The sequence below is a fragment of the Syngnathus acus genome, chromosome 12, assembly GCF_901709675.1.
Source record: "Syngnathus acus chromosome 12, fSynAcu1.2, whole genome shotgun sequence".
Classification (NCBI taxonomy): Eukaryota; Metazoa; Chordata; class Actinopteri; order Syngnathiformes; family Syngnathidae; genus Syngnathus; species Syngnathus acus.
Window position 1 is genome coordinate 420,284 of NC_051097.1, and position 18,255 is coordinate 438,538.

General features: G+C 47.2%; 1 protein-coding gene across 3 annotated transcripts in view; it reads left to right on the plus strand.

Annotated features, from left to right (window-relative positions):
- The first annotated feature begins 11,117 nt into the window (after nucleotides 1-11,117).
- slc12a2 (solute carrier family 12 member 2) overlaps nucleotides 11,118-18,255 on the plus strand; it is a 97,827-nt gene continuing 90,689 nt past the window's right edge. For 2 of the 3 annotated variants that reach the window (XM_037265782.1, XM_037265784.1), the window contains exon 1: nucleotides 11,118-12,088. In XM_037265782.1, coding sequence (XP_037121677.1) covers nucleotides 11,513-12,088 — 576 coding nt within the window. In that variant the 5' untranslated portion in view covers nucleotides 11,118-11,512. The remainder of the gene's footprint in view (nucleotides 12,089-18,255) is intronic. The other variant, XM_037265783.1, reaches the window with a different exon arrangement.

Here is an 18,255-nt window from a genome sequence, read left to right on the forward strand (position 1 = left end):
TTATTTTATTTTTATTTTTGAAACATCGATTTGAGCGGCGGCGGCTCGGTGGGGCACTGGGTAGCACGTCCGCCTCACAGTTAGGAGGGTGCGGGTTCGATTCCACCTCCGGCCCTCCCTGTGTGGAGTTTGCATGTTCTCCCCGGGCCCGCGTGGGTTTTCTCCGGGCACTCAGGTTTCCTCCCACATCCCAAAAACATGCTTGGTAGGCCGATTGAGCACTCCAATTTGTCCCTAGGTGTGAGTGCGAGTGCGTATGGTTGTTTGTCTCTGTGTGCCCTGCGATTGGCTGGCAACCGGTTCAGGGTGTCCCCCGCCTACTGCCCGATGACGGCTGGGATAGGCTCCAGCACGCCCGCGACCCCCGTGGGGACTAAGCGGTACAGAAAATGGATGGATGGATGGATTTGAGCGGCAACAAACTCAAGATACCCCAATAGTAGTAGTTGATGAACCAGTTGGTAAAACTTCATTTATAGGTGGACTTAAATCGCAAATAAACCACAGTGTTTTTGCTACAATGATATTCTGTTGAATTTTATAACCACACAGAAAAGAAAAAGCAATAACCATCAGACTATTATAAAAACAGCTCAAAAGCAACCAAAGCAAAAACTCACCAAACTGTATAGCTCAGGTTGCCTGTTCTTTCTGTGCTTTTTTTTCTTCAGTTTCAGTCCCAGTCCAAAAAAATAACTTGTGAATACAATGTGAATTTTTGCCGTGTGTGTAGAGCGAGAAGACCAGTGATTTATGGGTGATCTGTCCAGGCTGTACTCTGTTTTTCATCTTAATTCAGCTGACATAACTGGGACACTGAAATAGAAACATCCACATTTGAGCAATGGCAATCACAGCTTGTTCAAAACTGAATATTTTGAAATGTCATTAGAACAATAATGGATTATGAAAAACTTTGCAGCAAAGTGCTACATCACATGGTGGTGTATGCAGTTTATGTATCACCACACTTGTTTGTTTTGACCATATCTGTGACCTTTTGGTTAACAGGGTACTGTGACTTTCATTGAGTGCAAGTTAACTATGCCTTTCAACATATGAGCACAGTTGACTTTCTTCAAGGTAATAGCATGACCCACGGACAAACTTCTGAGGCTCAAGTGTTTTTGTAGTAATAATAGATTCTTATATAATACTGTATATGTTTGTGCTTTGCTTTATACTACTGTCTGTGTTTAGTTCTTTTTGTCACTATTTAAAGAGATGGATGTGCCTTATATCTAAGGGGTAGGGCCTACTGTACACAAAATGCTACATGATCTGATCAGAGTTGAGTGGGTACAGTAAAATAATACGGTATGAGTAAATGTGTACTTGTTTTTGGAAACAAGTACACTAGTACTTTGCCAACTGTTTATCATTTGATAAACATTACCATGTTGTCCAAGAAAAAGAAAGAAAGAACTGTCACTACGTACATAATAAGTCAAGATGTACCTCGGTTTATTGTACCTTCTGCCATCTAATGAATGGCACGATGGTTGACTGGTTAGCACATCTGCCTCACAGTGCAGAGATCGTAGGTTTGAATCAGGCCTCCAGTCTTGCTGTATGAAGTTGGTATTTTCTCCTGTATTCCCAAATATGCTTGGTAGATTCATTGGAGACTCTAAATTGTCTGTAAGTGTGAATGATTATTTGTTCATAGATACCACACCCCTTGTCCAAAGTATAGGCTCCAGCACACTGACGGCCCTCATGAGAATAAATGGCAGAGATAATGGATGAATGGATTTGGTTTGTCACTACACAATACTGGCATAGATAGATGATTAAAGATAAATATTTGTAATGAATAATACATTGCTGACAAATTAACTAGATTTATTTTTTTTTATTTTTTTTAACATACAGTAACATACCATCCACAGTCATGGTTTCATGAAATAAAACGCATACATATAATAATCTTACACACACACACACACACACACACACACACACACACACACACACACACACACACACACACACACACACACACACACACACACACACACACACACACACACACACACACACACACACACACACGCACACACACACACACACACACACACGCGCGCACACACACACACACACGCAGACACACACACACGCAGACACACACACACACACACACACGCAGACACGCACACACATACACGTCTGGCGGAATCCCCTGTCAGGAAGAGCTTCAACTCCCACCTCCGGCAGAGCTTTTCCCACGTCCCGGGGGAGGCGGGGGACATTGAGTCCGAGTGGACCTTGTTCCGCGCCTCCATTGTTGAGGCGGCCGACCGGAGCTGTGGCCGTAAGGTCATTGGTGCCTGTCGTGGCGGCAATCCCCGAACCCGCTGGTGGACACCGGCGGTAAGGGATGCCGTCAAGCTGAAGAAGGAGTCCTATCGGGCCGTTTTGGCCTGCGGGACTCCGGAGGCAGCTGACAGGTACCGGATGGCCAAGCGGAACGCGGCTTCGGCGGTTGCTGAGGCAAAAACCCGGACGTGGGAGGAGTTTGGCGAGGCCATGAAGAATGACTTCCGGACGGCTTCGAGGAAATTCTGGTTCACCATCCGGCGTCTCAGGAGGGGGAAGCAGTGCAACGTCAACACTGTTTACAGTGGAGATGGCGTGCTGCTGACCTCGACTCGGGACGTCGTGTGTCGGTGGGGAGAATACTTCGAAGACCTCCTCAATTCCACCGACACGCCTTCCATTGTGGAAGCAGGGCCTGGGGACTCTGAGGCGGACTCTCCAATCTCTGGGGTCGAAGTCACTGAGGTAGTTAAAAAACTCCTCGGTGGCAGGGCCCCGGGGGTGGATGAGATCCGCCCGGATTTCTTAAGGGCTCTGGATGTTGTGGGGCTGTCATGGCTGACACGTCTCTGCAACATCGCGTGGACATCGGGGACAGTGCCTCTGGATTGGCAGACTGGGGTGGTGGTTCCCCTCTTTAAGAAGGGGGACCGGAGGGTGTGTTCCAATTACAGGGGAATTACACTCCTCAGCCTCCCTGGTAAGGTCTATTCAGGGGTGCTGGAGAGGAGGGTCCGTCGGGAGGTCGAACCTCGGATTCAGGAGGAACAGTGTGGCTTTCGTCCTGGCCGTGGAACAGTGGACCAGCTCTTCACCCTCAGCAGGATCCTCGAGGGTGCATGGGAGTTCGCCCAACCAGTCCACATGTGTTTTGTGGACTTGGAGAAGGCGTTCGACCGTGTCCCTCGGGATGTTCTGTGGGGGGTGCTTCGGGAGTACGGGGTACTGAGCCAACTGATAAGGGCGGTTCGGTCCCTGTATCACCGATGCCAGAGTTTGGTCCGCATTTCCGGCAGTAAGTCGGATTCGTTCCCAGTGAGGGTTGGACTCCGCCAAGGCTGCCCTTTGTCACCGATTCTGTTCATAATTTTTATGGACAGAATTTCTAGGCGCAGCCGAGGCGTTGAGGGTTTCCGGTTTGGGGACCTCAGCATCGCGTCTCTGCTTTTTGCAGACGACGTGGTGCTGTTGGCTTCTTCAGGCCGTGATCTCCAGCTCTCACTGGAGCGGTTCGCAGCCGAGTGTGAAGCGGTCGGGATGAGGGTCAGCACCTCCAAATCCGAGTCCATGGTCCTCGGTCGGAAAAGGGTGGAATTCCCTCTCCGGATCGGGGATGAGATCCTGCCCCAAGTGGAGGAGTTTAAGTATCTTGGGGTCTTGTTCACGAGTGAGGGGAGGATGGAGCGCGAGATCGACAGGCGGATCGGTGCAGCGTCGGCAGTAATGCGGACTCTGTACCGGTCCGTCGTGGTAAAGAGAGAGCTGAGCCAAAAGGCAAAGCTCTCAATTTACCGGTCGATTTACGCTCCTACCCTCACCTATGGTCACGAGCTATGGGTCGTGACCGAAAGAACGAGATCCCGGATACAAGCGGCCGAAATGAGTTTTCTCCGCAGGATGTCCGGGCTCTCCCTTAGAGATAGGGTGAGAAGTTCGGTCATCCGGGAGAGACTCGGAGTAGAGTCGCTGCTCCTCCACGTTGAGAGGAGCCAGATGAGGTGGCTCGGGCATCTCATCAGGATGCCTCCTGGACGCCTCCCTGGGGAGGTGTTCCGGGCATGTCCCACCGGTAGGAGACCCCGGGGACGAACCAGGACGCGCTGGAGAGGCTATGTCTCTCAGCTGGCCTGGGAACGCCTTGGGATCCCCCGGGATGAGCTAGATGAAGTGGCTGGGGAGAGGGAAGTCTGGGAGTCCCTCCTGAAGCTGCTGCCCCCGCGACCCGACCCCGGATAAGCGGAAGAAGATGGATGGATGGATGGAAAAATAAAGAGACTATATTCTTCTTCGATATGAGTTGAATGAATGAGCATCGTAGTATGCAAAATGGTGTTGGCCATTTGTGACAACTGATCCCTTTGATTGGCTGTTAGCTGGCAGTGCATGGGATTTAAATAGATGATGTAATAGTCCACAAAACTAAAGCCACTGCAAAGAAAATTTATTTATCTAGTAAATTAAGCTCATCAAAGTTTCTTCGCAATTGAATCTGTTCCTTCTTGATTATGTGTCATGGGCATTGTTCTGAATATAGTATGAGAATTTTGGTCTGTGAAAACCTGATTGTGGATGGGATGATAAAAGAATGATTGTTCATTTTTAAAACTTGTTTGAAGACCCATTTTTATTCTTTGACTTTTTTAACCGTCACTGTTCATCCATCCATCCATCCATCCATCCATCCATCCATCCATCCATCCATCTTCTTCCGCTTATCCGGGGTCGGGTCGCGAGGGCAGCATCTTTAGGAGGGACTCACAGACTTCCCTCTCCCCAGCCACTTCATCCAGCTCATTCCGGGGGATCCCAAGGCGTTCCCAGGCCAGCTGAGAGACATAGTCTCTTCAGCGCGTCCGGGCATGTCCCACCGGTCTCCTACCGGTGGGACATGCCCGGAACACCTCCCCAGGGAGGCGTCCAGGAGGACTCTTGATGAGATGACCGAGCCACCTCATCTGGCTCCTCTCAACGTGGAGGAGTAGCGACTCTACTCCGAGTCTCTCCTGGATGACTGAGCTTCTCACCCTATCTCTAAGGGAGAGCCCGGACACCCTGCGGAGAAAACTCATTGCGGCCGCTTGTATCCGGGATCTCGTTCTTTCGGTCACGACCCATAGCTCGTGACCATAGGTGAGGGTAGGAGCGTAAATCGACCGGTAAATCGAGAGTTTTGCCTTTTGGCTCAGCTCTCTCTTTACCACGATGGACCGGTACAGAGTCCGCATTACTGCCGACGCTGCACCGATCCGCCTGTCGATCTCGCGCTCCATCTCCCCCTCACTCGTGAACAAGACCCCAAGATACTTGAACTCCTCCACTTGGGGCAGGATCTCATCCCCAATCCGGAGAGGGCATTCCACCCTTTTCCGACCGAGGACCATGGACTCGGATTTGGAGGTGCTGACCCTCATCCCGACCGCTTCACGCCGTTCCTCCCAATCACGCCCTTCTAGGTCTCACTGTCATTGCCCACGTGAGCATTGAAGTCACCCAGTAGAACAATGGAGTCCCCAGAAGGAGCGCTCTCCAGCACTTCCTCCAGGGACCCCAAGAAGGGTGGGTACTCTGAGCTGCTGTTTGGTGCATAGACACAAACAACAGTCAGGACCCGTCTCCCCACCCGAAGGCGGAGGGAGGCTACCCTCTCGTTCACCTGGGTGAACCCCAATGTGCAGGCGCCCAGCTGGGGGGCAATAAGTATACCCAGACCTGCTCGACGCCTCTCACCGTGGGCAACTCCAGAGTGGAAGAGAGTCCAGCCCCTCTCGAGAGGGCTAGTACCGGAACCCAAACTTTGTGTGGAGGCAAGTCCGACTATGTCTAGTCGGAACTTTTCTGCCTCGCACACCAGTTCGGGCTCCTTTCCAGCCAGAGAGGTTACATTCCATGTCCCAAGTCATATGATGGCGCCGCGGATGGCAGCCACGGTGAGTCGCTCTCTGTTTCTTTGTCTTATTTTGTGTGTTTTCTGTGTCCTCTGCTGTCCATCCCGGATCACTTTTACCAGAGAAGCGCTGTTAAACATCGGACAGTCTTCTTCTGGTATTTTCTCTCCTGTTCTCTCTGATTCAGACTGTTTGTCGGAGATTCTAGCCGGAGCGGCGGTGCTATACAAGCTAGCGCGACGACGGCGGCGCGGAAAACGAGCCGGAGTACTCATAAGGCTGAGGCAGAGAGGGTTCCGTTCTGCCCTACCGTCAATTCATCTGGCGAATGTCCGCTCCCTGGCGAACAAGATGGACGAACTGCTGCTCCTCACTTCAAGGAACACGGACTTCAGCAGATCCGCCGCGCTGTGCTTTGTGGAAACGTGGCTCAGCGAACGAACCCCCCACCACGCCGTGGAGCTAGCGGGGTTTCGGCTAACTCGTGCAGATCGCAGCGCGGAGCTCTCCGGAAAATCAAAGGGAGGTGGTCTCTGTTTCTACATTAATGAACGTTGGTGTACTGATGTCACGGTGTTGAAAGAGTTTTGCAGCCCTCTCCTAGAAACACTTTTCATAAACTGCCGGCCGTTCTATTCACCACGGGAGTTCTCCTCGATCGTCATGGCGGCTGTTTACATTCCACCACACGCACGTGCGAGTGAAGCCACGCAGATGCTGGCCGACCAGGTAACAGACATGGAGAAACTTCTACCAAATTCACTAATCATTGTTCTGGGTGATCTTAACAGGGCGAACCTCGCACACGAACTCCCCAGATACAGACAGCACGTAACGTGTCCCACCAGAGGGGCACAGACTCTGGACCACTGCTACACCGTGATCAAGGATGCATACCACTCTGCGGCTCGTGCAGCTTTAGGACTCTCGGACCACTGTCTAGTTCATCTGATCCCGGCCTACAGGCAGAAACTAAAAACTTCTAAGCCTGTGGTGAGGACTGTGAGGAAGTGGACAGTGGAGTCAAGGCAGGACCTCCAAGCCTGCTTTGACTGCACCGATTGGGGAGTTTTCAAAGCTGCAACTTCAGACTTGCATGAACTCACTGACACTGTCACATCATACATCAGATTTTGTGAGGATCTGTGTGTGCAGACTAAGACCTTCTGCACGTACAACGACGACAAACCTTGGTTTACACCGAACCTCAGGAGGCTGCGCAAAGTCAAGGAGGAGGCCTACAGGAGCGGCGACCGCGACCTGTTCAAGCAGACCAGAAACACACTGAACCGAGAGGTCAGGAAAGCCAGGAGGTGTTACGGGGAGAAACTGAAGGGACACCTCTCTGCCAATCCTGATCCCTCAACAGTGTGGAAAGGTCTGCAGAGCATCACGGGCTACAAGAAACGAACCCCCCGTGGAGAGCCCAATGCTTGCTAACCAGCTAAACAGGTTCTACTGCAGGTTTGATCGGTCCACCCACACAACGGGACTTCCTGCAGCACAATCTACATACTCACCTCTCCCCACAACTGCTCTGTCCACACCTCTATCATCGTTGTCACCCACTCTCTCTCTTGCAGAGGCCGCGCCCACACTCCAGATCCGCGAGGAGGAAGTGCGCCAGATGTTCCGGAGACAAAAGACCAGGAAGGCACCGGGCCCAGACGGCGTGTCACCTTCCTGCTTGAAAGTCTGCGCTGAGCAGCTGGCGCCCACCTTTGCACGGATCTTCAACCGTTCTCTGGAGCTGTGTGAGGTGCCCTCGTGCTTCAAGAGCTCCACCATCGTTCCAGTGGCCAAGAAGCCCGCCATCTCAGGTTTGAATGACTATAGACCTGTCGCACTGACATCTGTGGTCATGAAATCTTTCGAGAGGTTAGTGCTGAACCACCTGAAGGATGTCACGGGCCCCCTGCTTGACCCCCTCCAGTTTGCCTACCGGGCAAACAGGTCAGTGGATGATGTGGTCAACATGGGACTGCACTATATCCTGCACCACCTGGACACCCCAGGAACGTACGCCAGGATCCTGTTCGTGGACTTCAGCTCGGCGTTCAACACCATCGCTCCTGACATCCTCCAACAGAAGCTCATCCAGCTTGCGGTGCCTGCCTCCACCTGTCAGTGGATCACCAGCTTCCTGACCAACAGGAGACAGCGTGTGAGGCTGGGGGGCATCACATCTGACACCCGGACCACCAATACTGGAAGAAGGCCCAGCAGAGGCTGTACTTCCTGAGACAGCTCAAGAAGTTCAACCTGCCGCGAGAGCTTCTGAAGACCTTCTACACTGCCATCATCCAGTCTGTCCTCTGCACCTCCATCACTGTCTGGTTTGGATCGGCCTCCAAACAAGACAAGCACAGACTGCAACGGACAATCAGGACTGCTGAAAAAAATCATTGGAATCAACCTCCCATCTATCCAAGACTTGTACCTGTCCAGGACCAGGAAACGTGCAAGGAACATCTCTACAGACCCTTCTCACCCAGGTTGCAGTCTGTTTGAACTACTCCCCTCCGGACGGCGTTATAGAGCTCGGTACGCCAAAACCAGCAGACACAGAGACAGCTTCTTCCCCCAGGCTGTTGCTCTGATGAACTCACACCACTCTTAGAGTCTCAGAGTCATTACTGTGCAATAACATCCTGCTCTCCACACCTTTTTTGAATTTGTCTACACTGTTTGTACTATGTGTCCTCTCTGCATCCATTGCAGCCTGGTCATCCTGGAAGAGGGACCTTCCCATCTGTGGTCTCTTCTCAAGGTTTCTCATTTCCCCTAGCTGGAGTTTTGAGTTTTTCCTTGCCCTTTTGGGAGTTTAAGATCAGGGGATGTTTGAGAATATTTGCCATTTTTCACATATCCTGAGTGTTGTTAGTCACCTAAATGTTGAACAGAGGGTGTGATTTACTGAAGTCAAATTCCTTGTTTGGCACGCTCAAACATGGCGAATAAAAACTCTTGAATCTTGAATCTTGAAGAGCCAGCTTCTGCAGCCGGGGATCGGACCGCCAAGGTCCCTGCCTTTGGCCGCCGCCCAGCTCACAATGCACCCGACCCCTTTGTTCCCTCCCACAGGTGGTGAGCCCATGGAAAGTTTCCTTTTCGGGCTGTGCCCGGCCGGGCCCCATGGGCGAAGGCCCGGCCACCAGACGCTCGCCTTCGAGCCCCACCTCCAGGCCTGGCTCCAGAGGGGGCCCCCGGTGACCCGCGTCCAGGCGTCGCTGTTCAGTAACTTTTTATCAATTTGTGTTTCAATTCACTAATTTCACTGTTTTTGTGGTAGTCCCATTGCTATATGTGAAGCGCTTTGTTACAGATGCACCTGTTGTAAAATATGCGATAGAAAGTTGTATTGTACTTTACTAATACAATACAAAATGTGTGTGCTTGCACACAGGGCGTTGTGATGCGAAGTGCAGTGGTGTTGGAGTAGTAGTGCTCGTAGTTAGTGCATGTTGCATGCTTCTTCCTGCTTGCTACCTTCTGCTTTCAGCTACTGCCGCCGGCTAGCCCCCTGTTTCCGGGGGCGAAAAGAGGAGCCGAGTGCGTAAGTCTCCTCAGCCGGTACATAGCCTCTCCACCGTCAAGACTTCTGCATGCCTCCTCGTGGCCACACATGGTAACTGGGTGCCTCACGGCTCCAGGCCAAATTGCAGGGGATCGATCGGGGGAGCAACAGTGGGCCCCTAGGCGCGACATACAGGCCCACCGGCGCGTGGATGTCCTGGCGCCCGCTAACCACTGTCCCAGCTATGGGGGAAATAGCACCCCCGCTGCCTTGTGGGTATCGTCTGGAACGAAAAGGCTAAGGGAGCAAACCCCGACAGGAAACCCGGCTCGGACTCCGTTAGGCAGACTCATGCTTTAAAAAAAATGCATCGTTCTGGCAACTCCTGCAGCCAAGCTGATGCCAAATGTATCGGTTCACCGTTCCTTTGGAGGACAACAGGAAGGCCGAGAGGGAAGCCCTGATGCCTGGGAAACTCAAGGCTTCCATAAAACTTGCCCAGGCTTCTTGCGCACTGGAGAGGACTCACCAGCCACAGCAGACGCTGTGCAAAGAGCACCTAACCTCCAGACACAAGAAATCTATGGTCTTTCGAGACTGTGATGCCGATGATGACTTTACTAATGTTCATTTCGTGTGCTTAAATGAGCGCTGGGAATGTATTCTATTTGTGCAGATTGCAAACGTATCCTCTTTCTGATTAAGGGTGTTGTGCAGGTCTTTTTATGCCATATAGTACCATGCTCTTGTAAGCAAATTTCCTATTTCTGCATACAATATTTCACCAGCGGCTTCCTGATCGTACTGTGTGCTGAAACCAAGAGCTTCTGAAATACAACTCAGTTGATGCTACTATGAATATTATTCGAGTTGGTTGGAGCCGATGATGTGTGACTTGAACTGTGAGGTGGATCTAAATGGAACAAGAGAACTGAACCATCCTCTCTTAATCTCTCTATTTGTCAATGGACACAACAGCAGATTGTTTACCTTTCAAATTTATGTGATGTGTTCTGTTGTATTTTATGTTTTTGTAAAACACTTTGTTACGGCGAAAGCTGTTGTGAAAGTCTTATATAAATAAATATGTATTGTATTGTCTTGTGTTGTATCTGTCAATCAGAGCCTGCTTGAGGCAAAAGATAACCATGTGACTGGACATTCCTGACAAAGTGTGAGAAATGGATTCCCTTTTTCTAACAATTTAAACATATACACATGGTGTAATGAGGAGCCAAAATCAAATTCCGCTAAGCGCTCAATAAAGGCTTGACAATTTTCCATATGAGTTGCAAAGTGCTCTGTCAGTTTCTGCTTTCATTGTTTGGCAGCATTTCTAATTCCCCCTATCTATTAAAACAAATAAAGAAAAAAAAGTAAAACATTGCACTGCAACTGTCCTGATGTTTTTTTCTAATCAGATTTTTCTCCAGGAAAAAACACTTAACTATACAAAATACAAAATAGAAACTAAATAAACAGTAAAATGAGGAATGCATTTTATGGGTCATACTAATGCGTCACGAGTAGAAATAAATTAAAACGTGTCTGTTTCCATTGTGGCGCTCACGTAGTACCCCACCCCCACCCTTGCGGGCCTGTAAAACGAGACGTGAACGTTCACGTCTCGCGAGGTCACGCGTCACAGGAGCCCACCCTTCCTTCAGTGATGCCGACCGTCCGCAGTGTGTATATTACTGGCGAGGGAGCCGCTAGGAAGCTAGGAGGAGTTGCGGCAAGGTCGGCAACAGCATCCTGCCCTGAATTACAGGAAGACGCTAGCTCGACGGACTGAAGTTTGGTGGGAGACAAGGAAAATTACAGCCTTTTGATATTTACGGCTGCGGAAGAACAAGTCAGTAGGTAACTTAAAAGTTTCCATCTTGTTTCGCACAAACGTGGAATTGTCTGTTGTTCCCGCGGTCCATACGGCTTTCCAAGCGCGTTTCGCTAAAGAGTTCAGAGAACGGCACAGTGCTGCTTGTCGTGGACCAACTTGCTCTCGATTGGTTTGTGGGCCTAACGTGCTTTCTCATCTACGGTTTTCCCGTTAGTTTGCGTTGAGTTTGCCATGTCGGCGCCATCAACCACAGCTCCCGCTCCAGGAGAGAACGCCCCGGTGGAGAATGATTTTTTAGCCCCTGACGCGGGGCAGAAGCCGCCTGGTCCGACGCCTAGTCAGAGTCGTTTCCAGGTGGATCTTGTGGCTGAGGCTGCTGCCGCAGCCGTAGATGAGTCGCCGAGTTCTGAAGCTTCCAACACTGTCCCATCCGGCTACAAGGCCACTGTTGATGCTCCTCCCGAATACCCGGGGACAAGCGGCGAGGAAGCTAAAGGACGCTTTCGGGTGGTGAACTTTATAGACCCAAGCGGGGCTGGGAGTCCGGTTTCTCCAGAGGCAGCGCCTGTCGACGGGATGCAGAATGGGGACACTGTGATGAGCGAGACTAGTTTACATTCATCCACTGGCGGCGGCCAGCATCACTATCACTATGACACCCACACGAACACCTATTACCTGAGGACCTTTGGCCATAATACCATCGATGCCGTGCCCAACATCGATTTCTACCGCCATACAGCCGCACCGTTGGGGGAGAAGCTTATCAGACCCACCCTGTCAGAGTTACATGACGAACTGGACAAGGTAAGACAGCACATGGGCTTTCTGATTACAGAACGCAACAATTAACACGATGCCCAGCGTCTGCTATTCGAATCGCCCTTCTGGGTTTTAACCAATATGCTGTACTTCTGGATGCGTGATGTGATAGTTGACCATTTTAATGTTAAAAGAGAGGAATGTCTACATTATTGTGATATTTAACACGTACCTCAAGAAATCTTAAAATACATTATTTTGTAAAGAAAGAGATACATTTCATGTGGAAAAAGAAGTGGGCTCAATGTTTGCTTAGTTAATTGTTATAACTTATAACTTACATATAATGCACAATATTGGAAAAATAGACAGTATTGTTGTTGACAGCAATAGCAATATCGATAAAATGATGTTGATTTTGGGATATTTAATATGGACAGAATGAAATTCGATTATTATCTAATCGTTTTCATGTGGTAAAATAAGCAATTTAGAAGTTTTATTTTGACTTTTAAATGTTTTTTTAATTTGGAAAAAATCAGCAATGTAGTGAAGCTGCGATAAACGAAACACGAAGTAAAGCGGGATCACGGTATATTAATTAATTAATTAATTAATTAATTAATTATTGCTTGTATTAAGAGTGTGTGTGTGTGTGTGTGTGTGTGTGTGTGTGTGTGTGTGTGTGTGTGTGTGTGTGTGTGTGTGTGTGTGTGTGTGTGTGTGGTTTTGCAACAGAGAAAGACAGCACGTAAGTCAACGCTCAACTTCTGACGTCACACAACACTAGTAGACGGCACACATTACATAACCAACTGCGCGTAACAGTTCTGCTATATTAAATAATAGAGGTGGGGGAAATTTCCGATTCTTAGATTAATCGCGATTCGGCCGTGGAAGATTCGAGAACGATTCGCAATTCACCGATTCACCGACACGGCCGTCCCGGCACTCTACAAGCAGACTAAAGCAGAAATAACATCATCGCTGTTGAATGCAGATGTGGACGTCTGTAGCCACCGAGTCATTTGTTACTCTAACTGCGCATTTCATAACTGATGAGTGGGAGCTGAAAGCACATGTGCTTCAAACAAGAGCAATGCATGAAAGCCACATTCAGTGAGACAAAAAGAAATGTGGAACAAGTGCATCATATACATAAATTAAATGCAAATTAAAAATGCATCAATCATCGTTTTATAATCGAATCGTAGCCTCTGAATCGTAATCGAATCGTGAGGTGCCTCAAGATTCCCACCCCTACTAAATAACCATAAATGAAATACTCTCGGCAACACACCGAACATAAGTCATCGAGACAACAAAATACATTTGCTGGCGACCGTTAGTCGCCATGCCGCTGCGTAACGGCTGCAGTCATGCGTGTATGCTGCTCGTACGATGCGAGGCAAACTTAAAGGAGCGTGCCAGAGCTGTCAATCAAACGGCACGCACACGAAGCAAACCACGATCGGACAAACGGCACAACAGTGGACTGGAGTAACAACTTGAAAATGCAATTTCTGGAGAAATTGCGTGTGAAGGCGAAGACTTTGAATAACGTCTTGGGGAATGCTGCCGAATTATGTTGAAACGAGTTGAATTACTTGAGAAATGTAGAAAATGGAAGTGTAAAATGAAATTTTGGAGAATTGTGGTGAATTTCAAAATTAAAAATTTTTAATTTCTGGTAAGTGGGAAGTTGTGGAATAGGTAGGAAAGTTATGAACAGTTGAAAGTTGGAATGAGTTGAATCAGTTGAAAAATGTAGAAATTAGAGTTGAAAAATGAAATTTTGGAGAATTTGGCGTGAATTTCAAAATTGAAAATTTAGAATTTTTGGTAAGTGGAAAGTTGTGGAATAGGTAGGAAAAAGTTGAACAGTTGAAAGTTGGAACTGGTTGAATCGGTTAAAAAATGTCGAAGTTAGAGCAAATGTTGAATCCTCATAGAGAATGAATGGGAATTTAAAAAAAAAAAAATTACGCCAAAAATGTTTGAAATTTGGAACGAAACAAAAACTACGGGTTCAAGAGGTTTACTTTGGAGTTCAAAAGTTTAAATGGGTTGAATCGGACAAAAATTGTAAAAGTTAGAGCAAATGTTAAATTTAGGTCACTTCTGGTTTCATTTAGGGCACTTGTTGAAATAAGGTCACTTCCGGTTTAATTTAGGGCACTTCCGGTTTAGCTGAGGTCACTTCCGGTTTATTTTGGTTCACTTCCGGTTTCTAAAGGTCATGTCCGGTTTAGCTGAGGTCACTCCCGGTTTATTTGGGGTCACTTCCGGTTTAGCTGAGGTCACTTCCGGTTTATTTGGAGTCACTTCCGGTTTGATTTGGATCACTTCCAGTTCATTCTGGGTTCATTCGGGGCACTTCAGGGTCAATCCAAGATGGCTGCCACACTGGAAGTGGGGGTCAAGGGTTGAATTGTGTAAGCATAGTGGAAGTGGGGGTGAAGGTGGTGAATATGGTAAGCATAAGGTAAACAAAGTGAATAAAGTTGGAATCGGTTGAAAAATGTAGAAAATTTGGTGTGAATTTCAAAATTGAAAATTTGGATATTTTGGTAAGGTGTGGAATAGGTAGGCAAAAGATGAACAGTTGAAAGTTGGAACGAGTTGAATCGGTTGAAAAATGTAGAAATTAGAAGTGAAAAATGAAATTTTGTGAAATTTCGCAAAGGTTTGTGCAAATTTTAAACGTGAAAACGTGAAATTTTTGAATTTGGCAATTTTGGGAATGTCCCCAATGTGATATGAATGTGCTGAATGATGTGAATTTCAAACTGGAAGGATGTAAATGCTTTGGAATGGGTTGAATCGGTTGAAAAATGTAGAAATAATAAGTGAAAAAGGAAATTGTGTGAAATTTTGCGCAAATTTTAAACGTAAAAATGTGGAATTTTTGGTAAATGGGAAGGTGTGGAATAGATTCAAGATTCAAGAAATTTTATTCGCCATGTTTGGGCGTGCCAAACAAGGAATTTGACTTCGGTACATCACAGCCTCTGTTCAATATTTAGGTGACTAACAACACTCAGGACGTGTGAAAAATGACAAATATTCTCAGGCATCCCCTGATCTTAAACTCCCAGGAGGGCAAGGAAAAACTTAAAACTCCAATTTGGGGAAATGAGAAACCTTGAGAAGAGACCACAGATGGGAGGATCCCTCTTCCAGGATGACCAGGCTGCAATGGATGCAGAGAGGACACATAGTACAAATAGTGTAGACCAGGGGTCACCAACTCCGGTCCTCAAGGGCGCCAATCCAGCCTGTTTTAGGTGCAGCCCGACAACAACACACCTGATTCAAATGATCAGCTCATCAGCAAGCTCTATTAAGGCTGATAGCGATCCTGATTATTTGAATCAGGTGTGTTGTTGTAGGGCTGCACCTAAAACAGGCTGGATTGGCGCCCTTGAGGACCGGAGTTGGTGACCCCTGGTGTAGACAATTCAAAACGGGTGTGGGGAGCAGGATGTTATTGCACAGCAGTGACTCTGAGACTCTAAGAGTGGTGTGAGTTTTCAGAGCAACAGCCTGGTGGAAGAAGCTGTCTCTGTGTCTGCTGGTTTTGGCGTACAGAGCTCTATAACGCCGTCCGGAGGGGAGTAGTTCAAACAGACTGCAACCTGGGTGAGAGGGGTCTGTAGAGATGTTACTTGCACGTTTCCTGGTCCTGGACAGGTACAAGTCTTGGATAGATGGGAGGTTGATCCCAATTATCTTTTCTGCAGTCCTGATTGTCCGTTGCAGTCTGTGCTTGTCTTGTTTGGAGGCCGATCCAAACCAGACAGTGATGGAGCTGCAGAGGACAGACTGGATGATGGCAGTGTAGAAGGTCTTCAGCAGTTCCCGTGGCAGGTTGAACTGCTTGAGCTGTCTCAGGAAGTACAGCCTCTGCTGGGCCTTCTTCCGGACAGAGTCTATGTGGCCAGTCCATTTCAGGTCCCGAGAGATTGTGGTTCCCAGGAATTTGAAGGTGTCTGTGGAAAGAATAGTGTTACTGCGGATAATGAGGGGTGAAAGTGGTGAAGGGTCTCGCCTGAAGTCCACTGTCATCTCCACGGTCTTGAGTGGGTTCAGCTCCAGGTGGTTTTGGCTGCACCAGTGAACCAGCCGCTCCACCTCCTGTCTGTACGCAGTCTCATCACCGTCCCGGATCAGTCCGATGAGAGTGGTGTCGTCTGCATACTTCAGGAGCTTCACAGGAGAATCACCTGAGGAGAAATTGTTGGTGTAGAGCAGGGGTCACCAACCTTTCTTAAACCGAGAGCTACTTCCTCGGTACTGATTAAGGCAAAGGGCTACCAGTTTGACACACACTTCTGAAATAACCAATTGGCTCAATTTGGCTTTCACGATGTGTTATTATTGTCATTTCCAGTAAACCATGTTTTTCTATAAAATTATCCAGCCTGCTGATGAAAGCTTTTCTCAGATTTTTGAGAATTGTGGGAGAATAGAGATGGGCCTGTAATTAGTGAAGGGGTGTTTGTCTCCAGTTTTGAACAGTGGAATGACCTTTGCTCTTTTCATATTGTTGGGAAATTGACCAGTTTGCAGTGACAAGTTGAAGATGTGTGTTAATGGTTTGGAGATTACATGAATGACTGTTTTTACTGATTTCATGTCAATATCATTGAAATCAGTGGATGTCTTGTTTTTGCAGGAATGTACTATATCTATAATTTCTTTTTCTATTACAGGCTTCAGAAACATAGAATTTGTATTTCTATCTATTAATTTGTCATTATCTATTCTTGATTGTCTAATTTCCTCAGCTAGTTTTGGTCCATTATTTACAAAAAAGTTATTAAATGTATTAGCAACTTCATTCTTATCATTTATTGTTTTAGCATTATATAGAAAATACTGTGGGTAATTAATATGTCTAGATTTATTTCTAATTATGCTATTTAGAATATTCCATATACCTTTTATATTGTGCTTGTTATTTTCTAGTAACTTATTATAATAGTCTTTCTTGCAATTCCTTAAGATATTAGTTAGCTTATTCTTATACTTCTTATATTTTTCTTCTAATTCCTTAGTTCTATGCTTTATGAATTCCCTATATAATGTATTTTTCTTTTTACAGGGATTCCGCAGACCCTTTGACATCCACTGATTCTCATTGTACTTGTGTGTTTTACAGTATCGTTTAATTGGGCAATGTTTATCATATAATGACTTAAAAATACTTAGGAATTTATCATATGCTTTGTTAGTATCAATTTCCCTATATATCTGATCCCAATTTTGTTGCAAAAGCTCATTTTCCAGCGCATTCATGGAGTCTTCCGTTTCAACCCTTCTGGAGAAATTACGTGTGAAGGCGAAGACTATGAATGGGTATTTTTTTTAAAAATTGCGCCAAAAATTTTTGAAATTTGGAACGACATTAAAACTACAGGTTGAAAAGGTTCACTTTGGAGTTCAAAAGTTGAAACGGGTTGAATCGGACGAAAATTGTAAAAGTTAGAGCAAATGTTATATTTAGGTCACTTCTGGTTTAATTTAGGGCACTTGTTGAAACAAGATCACTTCCGGTTTATTTGGGGCCCTTCCGGTTTAATTTAGTGCACTTCCGGTTTAGCTGAGGTCACTTCCAACTTATTTGGGGTCACTTCCGGTTTAAATAAGTCACTTCCGGTTCATTTGGGTCACTTCTGGTTTGATTTGGGGCACTTCCGGTTTGATTTGGGGCACTTCCGGTTTCATTTAGGTCACTTCCGGTTTATTTGCTGCACTTCCAGTTTAATTTAGGCCACTTCCAGTTTAATTGGTCACTTCCGGTTTATTTGGTGTCACTTCCGGTTTAAAAAGGTCACTTCCGGTTTATTTGGGGCACTTCCTGTTTGGTTGGCGTCACTTCCGGTTTAGTTGAGGTCACTTCCGGTTTATTTGCGCACTTCCGGTTTAATTTAGGTCACTTCCGGTTTATTTGCATCACTTAGGTCACTTACGGTTTATTTGGGTCATTTCCGATTTGATTTGGGGCACTTTCGGTTTAAATTAGGCCACTTCCAGTTTATTTGGAGCACTTCCGGTTTTATTTGTCACTTCCGGTTTATTTGGGGTCACTTTCGGTTTACAAAGGTCACTTCCGGTTTATTTGGGGCACTTTCGGTTTAATTTAGGCCACTTCCGGTTTGATTTGGGGCACTTCCGGTTCACTTTGAGGTCATTTGGGGTCACTTCAG